Source organism: Cyanistes caeruleus, chromosome 6 (genome assembly GCF_971803275.1).
Source record: "Cyanistes caeruleus chromosome 6, bCyaCae1.hap1.1, whole genome shotgun sequence".
Lineage (NCBI taxonomy): Eukaryota > Metazoa > Chordata > Aves > Passeriformes > Paridae > Cyanistes > Cyanistes caeruleus.
The window spans coordinates 29,249,787-29,269,164 of record NC_141706.1 but is presented as its reverse complement, the minus strand read 5'-3'; the positions used below and the strand labels follow the sequence as shown (position 1 = coordinate 29,269,164).

Below are 19,378 nucleotides of genomic sequence, written 5' to 3'. Positions count from 1 at the left end.
TTAGAGTGGCAGTCATGATAAAAATGGAGAAGAAAGTTAATAAAAGATTTATAATTAAAGTGTTGATATAAAGAAAAATGTCAAGTTTATCAGAGAGTGACTTTTAAACTATTTTAAACTATTTTAATGTCATGAAATGGTAAATATTTCTCTTATAAAAAGCAGCATTTCCTCTGGCCATTTCAAAGCCAAGATAAATTGCATATTCTTTGTAATTCATTTGTGAATTCAGCATAATGTTCTGTGGAAAGTTAAAAGCTTTTTCCTTTGTCTCTGTGACAGAAAGTAGTAACATTGACTATTGTCATTCTTGAATGCCAATGACAATGCATTTAGCTCAATTGCAGTCCACTATATTTTTACATATCAGAATTATAATTTCAGATTTATTTTTATTTTTCCAACAGAATATAAATGAAGAATGATGCAATATTCTTTGTATGTACAGCCTTATAGGAATCTTATTTAAGGAGTTGCAGTAAGACAAACACTGAAAAGAACTTTTCCCTGGTACAATGTGTTGAAGCAGAGGAACTGGAATTGCCCACCTTTGTACAAGCTAAGAAAATGTTTGCTGTTTTGTGAGTGGAAGCAGCTCTGGAGTGAATTGAACTTCTGAAAATGCGGCCATGGACTGGTTCCTGGCGTTGGATTATGCTCATCCTCTTTGCTTGGGGAACTTTACTCTTTTATATTGGCGGGCACCTGGTACGAGACAGCGAGCACCCAGATCACTCCAGTCGGGAATTATCCAAGATCCTTGCTAAACTTGAACGGTTAAAGCAGCAGAATGAGGACTTAAGGCGCATGGCAGAATCTCTCAGGTAGGATCTCAAAGTAATTAAAACTGTTCAGAAAATGTTTGAAATATGAAATATCAGAATTTAAATTGTAAGGGCTCTTTGTGAGAGTTTTTGCAAAATTATATTTCTCATTTAAAAGTGTATATAAGTGTTTCAATCTGTGCTGTAAGTAGCTGAAAATATATTGCAAAACTTTTAAATCAATAATGTGCATTTAGCTCTGGTCTGATGTAACCATTACTTAGGAGTCATTTAATGGTGTGGAAGTGTTACTGTCACAATAACAGAGTTCTGTAGGTGGTTCAACCTCTCAATGCCAACTTCAAACAAGTGCAGTTATTATGACATTCATACAAATTAGAACATCTAGTTCTTTATACTTCTGCATGCAGTTATTGGAAGAGCTTGTTTTAAAATTGCTGTAAACATTTGTACAGCTTGTTGAGGATAAATGCTGACTTGCTGAAGATGATCTGCAATAGATTGCTGCATTTTACAAATTCTTTTATCTTAAGTTTTCTTCCTTGCCTTGCTGCTAGACTTGTAGAAATACTTGTACAAAAGTAGGATCATCTTTTTTTTTTACAAATACACAGTCACTGAAATATAACCCATTCAAATTACACAGTGACTGGAAGAGAGTAAATGATTTTACTGGTGGCAGGGTACTGTTTGCCTCTCAAGAAGGAGGTAGTAGAGACAGGAGATGCTAAGTGTAAGGAGAGGCTAAACTATATTTGAGGCAGTGATAATTTTTCTAAATACCTTTCTATATTTCACTAACCTTATCTATATTCAGATAAATATTACATTTTTAATGGGCAAGTTTTAAATAATAGCTTATACTGTTGATAATTTCCTATTATTAAAAAAAAAGAAAAACTGTATTTCAACATTCCTTCTCTGTGATTCCATTAATGGTGTCAGGATGCTGGAATTAGATGCAAAACTGTGTTGACTGGACTCCATCCAGCTCTTTTCTAAATATGTTACTTAACAATATTTCTGAGACCTTTCCTCAGAGTGTTTGTATATCATAACCACAGGAGAATCTGAAATTTTAGCATGAGAAAGCCCAAATGACTTTAAATACCAGTTGAACAGCCACACATGTCCAGGTTCAGTAGTCAGTTCTTTCCAGGAGTGAGCCAGCTTGAGACTGGAAGATCATCAGGTGTAGTTTTTGTGGAAGTAATCTGAGATTGGTGAAATACTGGACTTCGAGGGAAATGATGCATGAAATATAGGGCCTTTTCATTATTTTCACTATGCCAAATCCATGGTACTGTTTACATAGAAACATCACAAATAGTATTTAGAAGTATCCTGGTCAACCTGTGTTATTAAAGTATTAAATCATAATGTGGTACAGGATTTCAGTATCTCATTTCTTTGTTTGCCAGATAAAATAAGCTGTGTTGAAAATAGCTGCTGGCTTTAAAACTGTCCCATTTATAGTTTTGTAGCAGTGTGTCTGTTTAAAATGAGACATTAACCAGCAGCCCATGGATTGAGTATCTGTGTCCTGGAAGAGATCGCTGCTGCTGTGAGCATACATTATGGAAACAAAAGAACTCTTAACTTCAGAAATCCCATTAGAGAGAAAAGATTACTTTTGCTCCAGTTTATATCTTAAAGTAAAGATATAATTTATTTTAGGCTTTACTGATCAAAGACAGAAAGACTGGAACAATTATTTGAATATAATTTAATTGCTAGAACTTTTTGTTTTGTACTGAAAACTGATAGTGGCAGTTAAATCTGACTGGGTAAGACAGCACTCTCTACATCACTACAGCTCATAAAGGGCATGAGGTAAAAACTTGGTTTTGCTGCCCTTTTCCAATAAGAATTTTTATCTAGAGGATGAAACAGTATATGTTTTGTGGTTAAAACATAGAATATATTATGGTGTGCAACAGGGCTAAGATAATGCCCCAAAAAAATTAGGAATATTTCAAATAAGACCTTAAAGTTACTTGTGGAGGAGTTTATACAAAATGAGAGTGCCAACCTGTAAAATTGGAACAATAAAGAAACATCTAGTAACTATACTAGTTAAAGTATTTTGGCACTATTAGATAAAACTTCTGCATGGTAAAAAGCTCCAGGTTAACAGAATTTACTTTAGTGAGCAAAGAAGTTTTGTGAATGTTAGAAAATTCATAATGAATAGTTGTGATATTACTAATGGCTAGTTATGGCAGGCAGGAAGGGGCAAAAGGCAGGTATGGTTACAAGAATTAGTAGTTTAATAAAAGCTTAAGTTTTTTAATTTCCATTTTGAAGTTAGAGAAAATTGGTATTTTGTCTTTAATTGTCAGTTAAAATGGTAAAATGCATTTCAGGGCATTTCCATTGCTTGGGCTTTCCCATTATAATGGGTTCCTGTGACTCCTCTGACTCCCTCATCACCTGATAAAAGTGTCAGTCTTTGGGGATGGTTGAGAAGAGGAGCTGGACTGTGCTTGTTTCCATCCTTCTCTCTATGAATGCCAACATACAATGAAAAGAAGTGATCTTTCCACCCTGAGATTTGATTCCTCTTTTGCTGCCAATTCATGTAGCAGCTCCTCATCCCCAAAGACAACAACAAAAAAGGAAACCAAAAAGGTCCCTTGTGGAACATACCTTATGTGCATACAAAACCAACCATTCAAAACTTGACAAAGATCGTATCTGCGAAAAGGCTTTATAAAATTTTGCTTAACCCTTTTTTGCTCTGTGATTCTTAAATAACATCTGATTTTGTAATTTTCTCCTGCTTGCTTCATTTCATACAAGATGTACAAGGGGTAGAATTAGGGTTTTAAGGGCAAGGATAGGTACTTGTTTGGGTTATTCTGGTTTATTTCCCACACACTGCAACCATTTGTATTTGAATGCTTGATTTTAAAAAATATGTCCTTAAGAACTTATGATTTTTAAAATTTAAATTAATATTTTATTACCAATATTGGTTAAGAGTAGTTCATATTTTTGCAAGGATTTTTGGTGAGCATATTTTTTCACTATTTTCTAAGATATACCTTTGCAAGTGTGCAAGCTGGAACAGTCACATCTTTTTGAAAATGGCCTGAAATAAAAATATTCCTTTGGGAACTGAGTACACTTTTGTGGTGCACTTCTGATTACTTGAAATTACATCAGGTACCACATACTACATAGTTTTTATGGTGTATTTAAAAGGCCTTTGGTGAGGAGTTACCATGGTTTTTCTTTTGCCAATATGATGCTTTGTAAAAACCTTCCTTGTGGGCTAGAAAGAGGCACAGATGTATATTAATGATACAGAAGATAAATGGAATTAAAGGTGTTTTGTATTTCCTGAGTTTTAGAAATTATATGCATGAATATTGTATAGTGAGTTTGGAGTGTTACCACAGTATGTATGTGATTATAAACAATATTGTGTGAGCAGATCTGGGTTGATTTTAGAAGCAGTCTAGATTTCATTAGTGCAAAATAGTAATAAATCTGAGTTTTTTATAGGTTGTTGTTTTACTGTTCTATATCCAGTAGACCTGGAAGAGCCCTTTTAAGGACATTTATTACAGATGTAGTAGGTGTGACAGCAAAACTAGAAATATTTACGATAATTTTTGTAGTTATTTAAAGGAAACTTGAGAGGAGGTAATAATCAAATCAAAGTATTGTATAGCGTTGTTTCCTAAAACCAGTAGTTTTACCTAAAAGTTTAACTTACCACTAGGATTGTGATATGACTGCTAAACACTATCCCTGTTGTTTTTAGATGATACAAGGCTTTTAGGAATAGGAGAGTTGAAAATTACAACTTTTGTAATGTCCCATTTTCTTGGATGGAAACTGTGACGCTGTTCCTTCAGCCGTGCCTTCATCCTTGTACTCAGCTTGCTTTATTTTTGCAATACATGAATGCCCCATAGTATTCATGTACTTCTTTGTGTATTACTGGGTGGTAGTCAATTCTTTATATTTTAGGGAATTTTGATGGAAGATAAACCTGGCAGTTTAGGAACCAGTAATTTCAGAGTTCTCCTCAGGGAAATAGAGAATCTTGTTAAATGGATTCACACTGTGTTCATGTTATGAATACATCACATTTGGACTATATTTGCTTCCTAGAGTCTTTTAAATATTGCATTTTGTGGAACCTGCAATTCTTTTAATAAGTATGATAACCTGTTTCTTACTCTGAATTAGGAGCGTGTGTTATAAAGCAGAACAGAGGTGGAAAAGGGCAAAATGTCATCAAGCACATAAAACCAAACACCATTATCTATGCACATTATTCTTATAGTTCTGAGTGTAGCTTCAGAAAGAAGAGATCAGATTTTAATTTTGAAAAAGCACTAGAGTTGCTTTAATGTTGCTGGTGCTGAGGCTGGTGGAGAATCCAAACTCAAAATCAATTAATCATAAACAACTCTATTAAAGTACTTCTGTCAATTACTCTGGACAGCTTTTTTTTGTCTATTAAACCTGTAGAAAGCATTAAAGAGGCTTGGATTGAAGAATAGCTTTGGGTTGATAAAAATTTAAATACTAAAGTACACTTTTCTACTACATTTATTTAAAATATCTCAAGTTTGAAGCTGAGGGTTTTGCAGAGGCTAATGTTGGAAGAATGAAGATAATTGAACTCAATGGTGGGCACCTCTGCTCTTTTTACTGTTCTTTGTGCAATTCTGAGTTAAGGAAGATGTACAGTGGATATAAATCAGTGCTGATCAGGGCCGTGCTGATCTAAATTGATATGGGATGCTTGCTCTTTATTTGCAGATAACATTGACTCTTTTCTTTCATTTTTATTTACTGAGGAGGCTTTATCTAAGAAGGATGAAGTGACAGCCTGTGTTCTTTTTGTTTGTGTGTGCTAGTGTTCATTAATAATTGAACATGATTTTCTTCTTGGGGCAGAGGAAAAAGTGAAAGAAGAAAAGGCAATTCTGATGTGGCTTTAGTTAGTTATAAACCTTCTTGCTCCATACAAAGAACCTGGATATAAATGAAAGAATGAGAAAGTACTTGAGTGTGAACTTGTGAAATCTTACATTTTTCCTTTTGCTGATAAATTAGTGTAACCTTTTAGATATTTGGAAATAGGAAAAGGTTAGAATAGTTTTTATAATTTATGGGGTTTTAAAAACTATTTTTACAATTATTTTACACAGTATGGCAGTTCTTCTAGCTAAATTGAATGTCACTATGATTAATTTTAAGGGGTTCTTTTTGCCTTCAGAGGTCCAGACTAGAGATCACTGCTTTGTCATTGCCCCTCTGTCACCTGAAGGTGATGAGAGAGTGGCTTCAGTCATATGGATTATGTACACAGAATTATTTTTTTTTAATCTAGATTACTAACAAGGGACAAAGAAGAAACAGATTATCCCTACAACATAATCTTTTTGATGCTTAAAATTATACAGTAGTATCTTTATGTGATGCGTTGATTATGGAAAGGATAATTTATATTTGCTGTCAGATGGTAGGGAGCAGCATGCAAACATCACACCTCGTAACTATTGAGAATTGAAATAAACCCACTACTTGGTTTATTAGCTTGACTGACCATTTAAGTGGATTATAATGGTGTTTATTTTGTGTTCATAACTTAATTTACAGTTTTACCATTGTAATAAATGAAAGATACTCTGTACTAGATGCTTACTGTTTTTCCACTGCTCAGAATCATCTTAGTTTAGATGAACTTACTTTAAACTCACTTCTCATATTTTAAGAAGTAAAATAGGTGTCAAGACTTTGGTAAAAATTTTTTTGGTAAGAATTCCTGTTTTTCAATAGAGATTCTTATTCATAATTACTAGGATATCCTGCACTAGAAGTTACCTACATACAGGATGCCATGAGACTAGACAAGGATTTTAATTCAAACACTTTTCCCTCAGATGTTGTCATATCTCCAGCACAGTTGAAGTACTAGTAGAGGGTAATAACAGCCAAGCTGTGCTGGTTGCAGAGAAAAATATTTTCCTTAATTTTGAGGTGGGATGAAAGTGAGGAAGACAGGAATTCCAACTCTGATGAGGGAACAGGTGTAGAGACACAACTGAAAAAAGAATAAGCTATCTTATTTTCATCCTGAAAAGATGTGATTTTTGGAAGGCCAAGAATCTAGCTTAGAGAATATCTCCCCCCATCCCAGCTCTTTTATCTAACAGTCTAAGTATAATAAATTTTTTTATTGCAGTGTGCCAAAGGAAGATGAATCTTAAATGGCAAAATGGTACTTTTCTTTTTAAGATCTAATTGTATCAAATGATCAACATTACTGTGCTTCTTTAATATCATCCACAACCATCCTTCTGTAGGAGTCTCTAATTGCTACTTTACAGACTTTCCTTATGCTAAGAGGATGTGTGCACTGTCTCAAGACTTCTTATGGTAATGATTTTCTACCCTTTCACCCTATTGTTCTTCACAGATTCTACCTTTAGGGTATGTAACTTGTACAAAATAAACTGTTTCATTTTTTTTCTGGTAATTTTGTGGTTATTTGTTCCTTCACAACTCAAATTGTGGTACCAAGTTGGCAGATCACAAACACATTTCCATCTGGTGGTTTTAAATTACTGTAAGAACATAATTGTCTTTCAATATACTTTTTAAAGGACTGTTTGTATTGTCCTGGACATGGCAATACAATGCTGTATCTCAGTAGGATATAATGCAGTCAGTTTGTTGTTGATACAAATTTACAAATGGATTGTTGAAACAGCATATTTAGGGAGTGCACATGTTTAAGATTAGGATTTTTTACACAGTTCTGACATACTTGTTCCTTCAGTGCATGACAAAGCAGATGTATGAGCAGTTAATGATAATTGCTTTTTGTTTACAATAGTAGTTTTAAAACACAAATATTTTTTTCAGTAATTTAATTATCCCTAGTAGGATAGGGATAGGATAGCTTTCAATAGGTAGCTTTAAGACTGCAGAATTTTTTACTAAATCTCTGTCAGGCTATGTAGCTGCTTCTTCTTCCAGCTCTCCTTCCCCCTGTTGAAAAAAAGGTGCTTAAATACTATTCTTCATGTGATGCACCTTTCTGTTGCTCACACAAGGTATTTGTTCTCTTCAGCTGTTCCAGGAAAAATGAACTTTTTATCAGTTCCTGAAATTTTGTTGGAATTTAGTTATCCAGACCTGAGAGACATTAAAATTAATAACATCTCAGTAGGATATTTAGAATGCTGTCATTTCTTTTTTTCAGGGAAGGTGCTCCCTCAAACCGCTGTTTTCTCTGTGCTGGAGGCATCTTTTGTCTGTCAAGGACATTTCCTGTGTACAGTGCTGTGAAGCTCTGTGTGTTTGTGTGGAGAGAATATCTGTGCTTTTTTGCTCATATTCCTTTATGAAGGAAGAATCATCTTCATGTTCTGCAAAAATTCTGTATTCTTTGCAGTTCTAAAGGCTTCTCATTGCACCTCTGCTTGTTCTTTTTCTTTCTAGGGTCAGCTCTTACAAAAGCTTATAAAATGGGGAATGATTTTTAAGCAATTTCTCTTGAAATGAAAATGGCTTTTATTTTCCCTGCATTAAAATTGTAAGGCAAAAAGAACTTAGCATCTAATTTTTAAACTTTAATAATTTTGCTTCATTAATATGTGGATTCAAGTTGAGATGATGAACAATCTCAACTATGAAACAGCTCACCGATTTCAGATATGTATTTCCATACTTCTCCTGTGCTCACATATCAGAAATTTAATAGATGGATGTTACAATTGCTGCTGTTTTTTTAGGTGATCTACACTTTAGAATACTAGAGTTTTCATAAAAAAATCATGATAGTGGTACATTTAAGAAGGTTGGATCTTGTTCTCAGTCCAGACAGTACATTGAAATCATCCTGGGTGGGTGTGTAGGAAGACTTAACTGGAGATGGAGTGCTGGAGCCCTGGTTCTCTAAGAACACATGGCCAGGGTTCAAGAGCAGAATGGCTTTGTGTTCCAGCCAGGTTAACAATTAAACTGCCACAGATGCTATTTTCACCAGCAGAGCCTTGGATCGTTCTTGTTGGTGAGTGGAATTCTTGTAAACAACACAAGGATCAGGCTGAATCGTACCTTGCAGTGGTGTTGTGCACTATTTTTCTTCTATGGAATTGTGCTTTTAAAATCTCATTCATGCAAATATGTTTAATTTCTTCTGGTTTTAAGGAAATCCGATGAAAGTTTATCCATAAAACAGTATGAAATAAAAATGAGAGGGGAGCTGAATTGCTAAAGCAAATAATTTATCAAATAATTATATTTATAAATAATGCAATTTCTTTATTTTCTGTATCCTAGGATACCAGATGGTCCCGTTGATCAGGGACCAGCTGCAGGAAAGGTACATGCTTTAGAGGAGCAACTTCTAAAGGCCAAAGAACAGATAGAAAACTATAAGAAGCGGACTGGAGATGGTTGGTAGATAAGTTTTATTTTATTTCTAAATCAAGTTTTGGTATTTTGGTATTTCATGTCACAGATGTATTGGCTTCTTAACAAGTAATTGAGCTACACATACTGATACTTTTATGCCTTTTTTTTTTTTTTTTTTTAAGTAGAAGGCCTTGGAAAAGACCATGAAGTACTGAGAAGGAGGATTGAAAATGGGGCTAAGGAACTTTGGTTTTTCCTCCAGAGTGAACTGAAGAAGTTGAAAAATCTAGAAGGAAATGAACTGCAAACACGCATTGATGAATTTCTGTCTGATTTGGGTCATCAGGAAAGGTTGGTTCTGACCTTTAATTTAACTGTCATTTTGTTGTTCAAAGATGTGTGGCAGTTATATTTTTCATTGCTGTCAATCATCAGGCCTCCTTATTGTAGGGAGTACCTTTTGTATTATATTAAAATATTCTGTATGAGTTTTGTTCGTGCTGAAAAAAATAAATCCAGGAACTGTTAAAAAATCATTGACATCTGTCTTTAAACATAACTCTGTTCCCAACAGGATTGCAATGACAGTTTGTGACTCATCAGTAAACAGCTGTACAAAAATAGTTGAATTAACTAAATATACTACCTTAAATCAATGCCCTGAAAAAAGCTGTGATTTCCATGTGTGAACATCAGTAATAAGGCAAGAGCCTTTGAAAATAATAATATAGTAAAGGGAAAAAATCATAAGAATTTTCAATTCCTTAGAAATAATGCAAACACTATTTAAAACATAAAGACAATATGAACTTGATTATTAATATGGGAAAATAGTGTAGTCCATTAAATTTTGTAATTTATTATTCCACAGTTCCAAAATCCATTTTGTCACAGATTGATTGAGTTGAAAGTGAGAAGGGACTATTCAATTATTGAGGGTTATTATTTATATAAAAGACATGATTAAATTTCATCCAATTAGTTCTCTGCCAAGTGCAGTTTTATATATTTGACTGAAATGAAAGTAGTGCTTGGCTGAAGCAGAATTTTCCAGAAGGCTTGAGATCTTCACTTGAACAGTGAACTGACAGAGAAGCTGCCTCTTCCCTGGACAGTTTGTTTCAATATTTATCTCCTCTCAGAAATATTTCTTCTCCATAGAAGTTATTTCCATCTGGGCTTCTTGAACTTTAGGTTATGGATTCTTTTGTGCCTTTTAGACTATCTCTGCTAAAGACTGGAACAAGTAGTCTAATAGCAGACTTTCTGACATCTGTCATGGTAACACGATCACTTGTGTGCACATTATTGCTCTGTTTATAAAGCCAGGATGAGGCAGCCACCACAGTGAAACCTTGAATAATGTGTGTGTTTGATGACAGAAGGGTTTTATGTTGCTGCCTCCCAGGATGAGTCCTTTTCCTTGGTCCTTTCCATTCTACACCAATGATTATTAATTCATTAAGTCTTAATTTGCAAGTTTTTGCATTTCTGACACCCTTATGTTCACATCTCTCTATACTTCAGGATGAGGTGAAACCCATTCGAAAGGTGCATAAACTCCTTTGCATTGAATTATAAAACTGCCCTGTAGACCTCTGGAAGTTGGGAGATGAATCTCACTGTGGTACTGAAAGAAGTTGGTATATGGTGCAAGCAATCACAACTGCTCTTTTCTTTTCCTCTGAGGATTTTTGTTTTGAGTACAAGTATTCTTTCAGTTGTCACGGTGGTTATTAAATATAGAATAATCTGTAGTCTCTTTAGTCTTAGTAATATATCTGTGTAGACCTGAAAGAATATCTGTGTATCCTCAAAGAAGACCAAAGTCATTTAAGCTAAAATCAAACAGCCATAAACTAGTTTTTATTAAACTGAATCTAGACAATCTGATTACACTATAGAAGTTCAGAGGAATTGCATTAGAAAAAAATGGATACAAAAATGTTTCTACAGTATTCAGCCTGCGTTCCTGGTGCATTTGCTGTGTTGCCTTCAAGCAGTAGAATTATCTTGTGTTGCACTTGAATGAACTTCTTGGTTGCCTCTAGTCCTGAGGAAGTTTTTTCCTGCACCTTTGAGGTCAAGCTGTCTCCTTCTTTCCCTTTAATCTTTCAGTCTTGTTTTTTGAATTGCAAGAAAATTCCCAGTTCTTTGTGTGCACATCCTTTGGCAAGTGATGCACTGCTGTCTCTGGGGTGTTCTTTTCCCTTACAATGCACAGGAGCTCCCCAGGGAAGGAGCGGTCTCATCTTCCCTGCACACTGCCCATCTGGTCACTTCTCTGAAAGGAACATAGCATAAGTTTGGAATGAGCAAATCAGATGTTCTCATTCACTCTGTAGAAACACAGGGGTTTTTTGTTTGTTTTTTTGTTTGTTTGTTTTTGTTTTGTTTATTTTTTTTGTTTTGTTTGTATGGGTTTTTGTTGTTTTGTTTTTTTACTTATTACTGTTTGTTTGTTCGTTTGGTTTTTTTAAGTACATGTACATTTTTTGAATTCTTTTAAAGGGATTAAACCTGTTGCTAAATGCTCTCTTGTGTGCAGAGCTGTCTTAAAAAGTTATATTTTAGATAAATGGAACACTGCAAGTGCAGATGGTATTACTTTTATATATATATATATATACACACACATATAAATATACATACAGATATCTCAGAAATTCCAATATGTATTATAATCTAATGCTTGGATTAGAAAGATTAGTGTTAATTATAAGCATTTAAAGGAGTTTTTCATGCTGTCCTTATGTGAGAGAACAAAGAGGTGGGTATGAAATGATGAGTTAGCTATGTAAGGAAGGAGACTAATACTTATTTTGTTTTGTTTGTGAGGAAAGCCTGCTGTGTCATGGATTAAGACTTGCTTTCTCAGAGATGCTAAACTTCAGTTTCTGTGGTTCTGGACAAGTAGTATTAGAGTTCTTTGTTAATCTTGGTGATGTTAAGCAAATTGTTCGCTACATACATGATAGTGTTCCTTGTTGGATGCCTTAATCACTGTTGGCTATGTCCAAGGAGGTGTGTGGATTTTCTCTAGGAGAGTGCTGGTCTTGCATATGGTTTTGTTAAATATTGCAGTACTGATTCTGTTTGAGAAACAGTTGCCCATCGTAAGAGTTTCCTTGAGAATGACATAATTGTATTCTTGTAGTTGCTATAGGGAAGAGGGCTGTTGAGAGTAAATTCGTCTAAACATTGGAAAGACTATTTGATATTGAGTTATTAAAAAAGAGCAACTTAATCCTCTAGTTGTCATGGTTGTTTCCTGTGTTGACAAAAGTTGTTTGCAAGGTGGCTGTACTGAGTTAGTTTCATTCCATCTCCTGGGGAGTAGCTGTCATCAGGGATTTTGTGGTAACTGGCCAACCTTTGATGCATAGTGTTTGGACAAATTTTCACATGATTTCCTTTGAATTACATATTTTTGTTTGAATTTTTATTTGTTAATATAAAATTTTTAGGAGGTTTAAAGTATGTTTTCATACAACTGGAATAAATGTCTAGCCCGATTGTTAGAAATACTCACCCTTCCCTCTTTATTTTGGCAATCAAATACGGATGAAACACAGCCAGATTTTTTCCTCCATTCTGCTTTCCAGGAGCAAAATGCTTTTATGTGCAGCTCCAAGATTTATTTTATGATCTGAAGCAACAGCAACAAGTTGATATTGTTGGTTAGTAACCCAGTGAAAGACCAAGTTTGATGCAGTAAATATCTGCAGTGCTGCTGTGTGAAGTTTCCTGCCATTTTACCACCTGCAGTAGCCCCTAACAACCCTGTTCAAACTCATCCTTTGTCTGCACTGAGCTATCTTGGGCTCATGGGTCACCATTCCCTGCGCTTTTAACTCTCTGCTCATGCGGCATGACCCTGGTCTTTGGTATTTGTGTCTCTCCTAAATCTGTATTAATAAGTTATCACAGTGATCTGTCGCACTCAAAAAACCCTGACAGATGTGGCTAGGAAATGCACGTTTCTGAGCGGTAACAATCAAAGAAAGAAAGTCTCTGTGATTGTGTCTTAAAATAGCGCTACCTTATAATCATTTCTGTGTGATAGCAGCAGTGAATTTTTCACTTCCTGGTTTACTTCAGGGTTTTATAATTTTTTTTAAAGAAGATTATGGATACACTCTGAAAACTCTTTCATGAATTCATGGCATTTCCTGCAAATCGTTTGATACTTTTTATGGTTTGTACTGAACAAAGCTCCCTTTACCTAATGTGGTGAGTCACTGAGGGTGTGTAAGGACACTCTCACCATTTCTCTTACCTCAAAAATTATCAAAGTAATTATATTTCATCTATAAGGCTGATAATTAAAACTAAGCTACTGCCTTTTCTTTGTCATGGTCGCCATAGGTAATAATCTAAAAAAAAAAAAATAAATTGGGCAACACTTTTTTTCCCTAGAAATAGGAAAAATTACTTTTAAGCTGACAGAAATTTTTATTTTATTGTTGTTACTTTTTAATTGGTAAGCTTTGTCTTTTCAGTTATTTTATTATATTAATATATAATATTAAATATTTTCAATATTTAATGGAAATATATTTCTGTAAAGTATAGGGAGAGTACACTGATTACTTACATCCCAGGTACACAAAAGACATTTTAAGGCTAATGAAAGAGCCTTTGAAAATGGTTTAAAATGTGGCTGTGAGGTTGCACGACTGCTTGTAATGAGAGGGAATTTTTTTCATTTTTTTAATGTTGAAACATTAACTTTGTGATTTTTTTCTTTAAACACCCAACATGGTTACGTCCTGATTGGGAGGAAAAATATATTTAAACTCCCAAGAAAATGCATTGGTTTCCTTTTCTAGTATGCTTACTAGCCTATGTGTTTTCTATAAATAGGGAAACTGTCCTAAGAGGAGCAGACCCTTTATCTGTTCAGTTATCTGTATATAATCCATTACATTAGAACTAGTCCATCATTAGCTCTGTTCTAATTCTCTTTAAACTGTGTGTGCATGTTACTGTGAGTATTATGTATCTTTAATAGTTACTGATTTAAAACTAGTTACCCAGTGATGCTTCAAATTAATTTTTATGCAAAGCCGCAATAGGATGTTTCAAGCTCAATTACCTTGTAAAAGAAAATCCAGTTTATATTGTTTCAGATTAGAATGTAGATAAGGTTCTACCAGTTGATTGACAGAAGGTGAAGATTACTGCTGCTGAATAATTTGGGTAAAACATTTAATACAACAATAATAGATGCTATAGTCAGTGTCTCTGTTACCCTGTGTAAAAGCATGGAGATAAAGACCAGAATGACTGTATGAGAATAAAACTACAGATCCATAAATCCAGTTATTAAATTAACAAGAAAAGTTTGTCTGATAACTTGGCTGATAAAGATAGGGCTGCCCTGATTTGATTTATCTCAATGTTTACTGCTTAAATATTGTGTTATTGGAAGTGGTTTCCTAGTAGGGATATGCAGCCTGCTCTTCTCACTTGTGTACAAGGGATAGCCTTGGCTAATTTGGTTTGTGCTTCCATTGCAAACAAGTGTTGCCAACAGCTTGACAAGACCACTTCAAATGTTTTTTCTTACCCTCACACTGTTTTTTGTTCACCTCCAAAATTTCTCTGCCTTTGTTCTGTTGCTTCTCTTACTAGTGATCATACTTGTGGTTTATCAAGAATTTCAGGCAATAAATAGCAGCATCTGAAGTTAAGATGAAAGTATTAAGAAAAGTGGTTCAAACTTTAGCACTGTTACAGAGAAATGCTTAGCAATATTAAATATTCTCAATCTATGAAACCAACTCTGAAATTACTGGTTCTGAATTGGGCCACCTTTATTTTTAGAGTAACCATTAATGTTACTAGAAACACTTTGAATAGTTTGTCTCTAGTTCTCTATTTCTTCCCAAAACCCACAGAGGTTTAAAAAAAAGAAATCTTTTCCAAAGTGGTACTGTTTGGACAAAATCAGTAATTTTGACTAGCCTGCAAATTTTAACAAATAAATGCTATATAACATTGTTTTTTTCATGATGATGAGTTCTTTATTCTCTTATTTGGCCAATGAAATGTTAAAACCCTAAGAAGAGAATCTCTAAGGTATTAGATAATCTCCATTTAGTATTTAAGGCTGTGAGTCTGTTTAGAATTTTTAATTTTTAATTGCTAATGGACATGGAACATTTGTTAGATGAAGGACACAGTCAGTCTGTCTTGGCTGCTGTTTGAATTGTGCAGTAGGAGATGGCATGAAGAAACTGATTTTGAAGCTGCAATTGAAATATCACTTTAATTTGTCTTTGATTTCATTTAATCCTCCAATTTAGTAACGTTAAAATTGTTTTCCATGGTTGCTTATAGGTCGATAATGACCGACTTGTACTACCTCAGTCAAACAGATGGAGCTGGAGACTGGCGGGAAAAAGAGGCCAAAGATCTAACAGATTTGGTACAGAGAAGAATAACTTATTTACAGGTAAGAGGATACAGCTTTTGAATCCAGGTAAACACTTCTTTCTTCTTATATACATAGCACTTAGCTAAAACCTTGCAGTAGAATAATTACATTGCAGTTTAAAATGAATGTTGGTGTATGGATGAATTATGTAGAAAATAAATTGTTGCATTTGTTTCAAACATCATTTTATATGTATATGGAAGGTAATATTCCAAGGCAGTCATTGGAGTTTGTATTTGTTGTTGTTGTTTTTTATTCTGGTTTATTTGTTTCTTTGTTTGTGGGGATTTTTTTGATCTGTAGTTTTTACTGGACTATACTAACCTGTTTGAATTCTTCACTTTATTGTAAAAGATAGTTAATTCTCTTGAATTTTTTTAAGTTTTATTCTTTAGAGTACCAAAATGCATAAATGTTTGCATAATTTAAAAAAATAAAAATATAAAAGTCTTTGTATCAAATTTCTGAGCTGGCAGCCCATTTCTAAAAACTTAAGGAAGTAAAATTGAAGTGCTTGTATAGTGTATTGTCTAGTTCTAAATTGTTTCAACATCTGTTTGGGATGTCTCTAGGTGCTCATATTTTTGAGTGCATAAGGCATTTTTAATATATGTGCTTGTGTGTGTGTATAAAATTTAAACTTGATCTGAAGGTGTTGGGACTTTTTTTCATGACTGAATGCATGCAGCTATTTATGTAGTGATCAAAAAGACATTTAATGTAGTCTGTTTTGTTTGTACTTGGTTTATTTTTTTATAGCCTTGTGTGCAGATGTTTGGTCACTCCTAATACCTGATCTTTTCTCTTGTGTAAATAGCTGAATTTGTTTCTCAGATTTTCATTATTTCACAGTTGAGCTGTTGGAACCCTTTCTACTGTGACTAAACTAAGTATTTGTTGCTTGTTATATAAAAAAGACACCCTTCTGAGGAAAAAAACCATCTCCCTAAGTTGTGCAGGAGTCATTACTTTATTGTACTTCTTCAACTCATTTCTGAGAACTGTTCCTTATTTTTCATTTTGATACTACTGTTTGGCAGTAGTATGCTGTAACTGCTTTTCATGCTGATAAATATAGACTTTCTCTACCTTTTTCTTGTCTTTCATTATCCATTTGCTGTCCTATTTAGTAATATAACTGTGCAAGTCATCAAAAAGAGCACAAAGTTATTTGCTTTAACAAATATTCACCAATGTAAAGTGATCAAATGGTTCAAAATTATACATATTTATATACCTCTATATACCATTTATATACCTATATACCATTAATAATAAAATGTATTAAAAAATAAAATATTCAGCGACCCCTGCTCCTCAAGTTGATGCCAAAAAGAATTATTTGGGATATATTTGTAATTGTTTTTTAGTTAAGTATGAAAGTACTGCATAGTTTTTTTCTGGTACATGTTGAACAGTGACAGCTGCATTATTTTGGGACATCTCCTTGGGAAGTCATTTAGCTGTATGATTGTGAATAGTGATGACTGCTATTTCATTTGGGTGACATTACCATAAATTTGATTTAATGATGCTACATGTAGCTAGCTCCCTATAGTGGGAGCAACATTTAACAAGCTAGGACTTGATATTTAGGAAAAAGGCCTTATTTTCAGAGATGTTTTTTATCAAACAGTTGAAGAGAATGTGCAAGAGAAGTCAGATGAGAGCACCTTGTAGTACTGTAATCAAGTGAGTAAATGATTATGAAGGCAGCAGTTTTCTGTCCCTTCTCTTTTGTGCTTATTTTTGTTCTGTTTATTTTAGGAAGTTTGTGATTCAGTATGCAGTCTAGCAATAGCAGAGTATTTTTGTTTCTGATTTAAAAAAAAACCAACAACTTTTTGTTCAGCTTTGAAGGTTAAAAATATAATCAGGTGAGAAAGGTTTCTAAGTACTCAGCAACACAAGAATTATATTAGTCATAGTTTGCCATATTCTAGTCGTATTCTGCCATACTATTTAGCTGGGACTTTGTATGCATGCAAAGAAGAGAAAGTTGGTCACAAGACTTTTTCTGAGCTTTTGGGAGTTTGCAGTATTTTTGTTCATTTAATGTCTCTTAGATTTTTCTGTTGTAAAGTGTATTAAATCCTCTCCCTCACATTAAAGTTACTGATTGATATTTTTAATAAAAGTGCTCATGCTAAAATGACAATAAGAAAAGGCTCTGGGCATTCATGCAAAGGGATGCACCCCATACAGCTGTAATCAATCAAATCAAAAGTATATTATATGGTTTTGGTATAATGGCCATCTAAGAAAGTGTGATCAGTGCTGATATCTGTGTGAGGTTTTCTCTAGGATTGAGGAACACAGTGTGTTTAAGTCCATCTGCATGCTGGGATGTTTCACTCCAGCTGAAACTTGGGTGTTGTAGGAGGGTAGGTGCAAACTAGAGGAATTAACATTAGAGGAAGGTTTGAGATCTCTGTCTCTCAAATCAAATATCTGCTATTTCTGACTAGGGAGAGAATGTTTTCTTCCAGCAGCTGGAAGAAACTTCTGATGTTTTTTATGGTTTTTTTGTTTCTTTCTTTGGATTTTTTTCTGCCCCCAAACTCTTGAGGGGAGCTGGTATGAAAAGAAAGGATTACAAATGATATCACAAAAGAAGGGGAATAGAAGATGGTATGAATTGCATTTGTGATAACTAGGATGAGAAACACCCATTTTTGTCATATTTCTCTAAAAAGAATGGGATTTTCCAAAGTTTCGAAGTTCCAGTGTTTTTAGTGGCATTGTTCATAGAAGTTATTCTGAGGAAGATAAAAGGTGTAAACTCTGGAACAGCTTGATGATCTAATCTTCTCTATATTAAAGTATGTTTTGTGTGATTGGTTAGCTTGGTAGATTTTTTTGTTTGTTTGGGATTTTGTGGGAGTTTGTTTAATTTTTGTTTGGATTTTTCTGGTATTTGTTTTTACTGCAGTTGTATGGCTGTTACTTTACAGGGCTTGACATTCGTGGAGGTCCCTTTCATCTCTCTCTTGATTATGTAGATCATTAAATTGGAGATAGGAATGTGATGAGCAGTGTCATTAGGGTTGAGAACAGAATGTACTACCCATTCAAATCAGGGATTTATAATCTTTTTCTGTGACTTTTGTGCCAGGAGGAAAACTCTTTTGTCGGTCTTAATTGGTTTTGAAACCAATTTCAAAACCAATTGGTTTTGAAATTGACTGTTATCCTTTATCAGCTCAATACTTTGACTGGTTGCTTTAGATGGCAGTTTTGGTTATGAACACCCAAGCTATTCTGATGCATGAAATGTAACTTTTCTTCCTTATCAATGGGTAATATTTCCACTTTTTCCTGGAAACATCAGTTGAAATGGCAATATATCCAAGTATCTCTACTTCCTTTGTTCTTTTAAAATTCTCAATAGACAATTGAAGCTCAAATACTGCTTTGCCTTTTTGCTACTTGAGTGTATCAATTCGAAAAAAACTCACAGTCATAAAGAAATTAGTTAAATACTTCTTTTTTAAGTCACAAAGTAATACTAATAGATACAGTTTTTAGTTAAGTCTACAAATAATGATAAAACCCAAGTAGGTGCATCATATTAATATTGGTAAGCAGTCACACGATCAAATTATGTTTCATTGTGTGATTACTACTTGATTTCCATAATACTGTTCATAAGCTATTATATGAAGCTTGCATTTGCATGAAAGAAAGTGATAAGGGCACACCTTGACAATACTTCAAATATGCCATTGATTAAATGCTTTCATTTTAGAGGACACAAGCA

At 34.0% G+C, this 19,378-nt stretch overlaps 1 protein-coding gene across 20 annotated transcripts in view; it reads left to right on the top strand.

Moving 5' to 3' along the window:
• Positions 1 to 19,378, top strand: part of FUT8 (fucosyltransferase 8) — a 100,765-nt gene that overhangs the window by 52,187 nt on the left and 29,200 nt on the right. For 14 of the 20 annotated variants that reach the window (XM_086893898.1, XM_086893886.1, XM_086893891.1 and 11 more), the window contains 4 exons: positions 408 to 824; positions 9,102 to 9,217; positions 9,362 to 9,527; positions 15,522 to 15,636. In XM_086893898.1, coding sequence (XP_086750024.1) covers positions 622 to 824; positions 9,102 to 9,217; positions 9,362 to 9,527; positions 15,522 to 15,636 — 600 coding nt within the window. In that variant the 5' untranslated portion in view covers positions 408 to 621. Of the gene's footprint in view, positions 1 to 407; positions 825 to 9,101; positions 9,218 to 9,358; positions 9,528 to 15,521; positions 15,637 to 19,378 lie in introns of all 20 variants that reach the window. The other 6 variants (XM_086893882.1, XM_086893879.1, XM_086893878.1 and 3 more) reach the window with 1 other exon arrangement.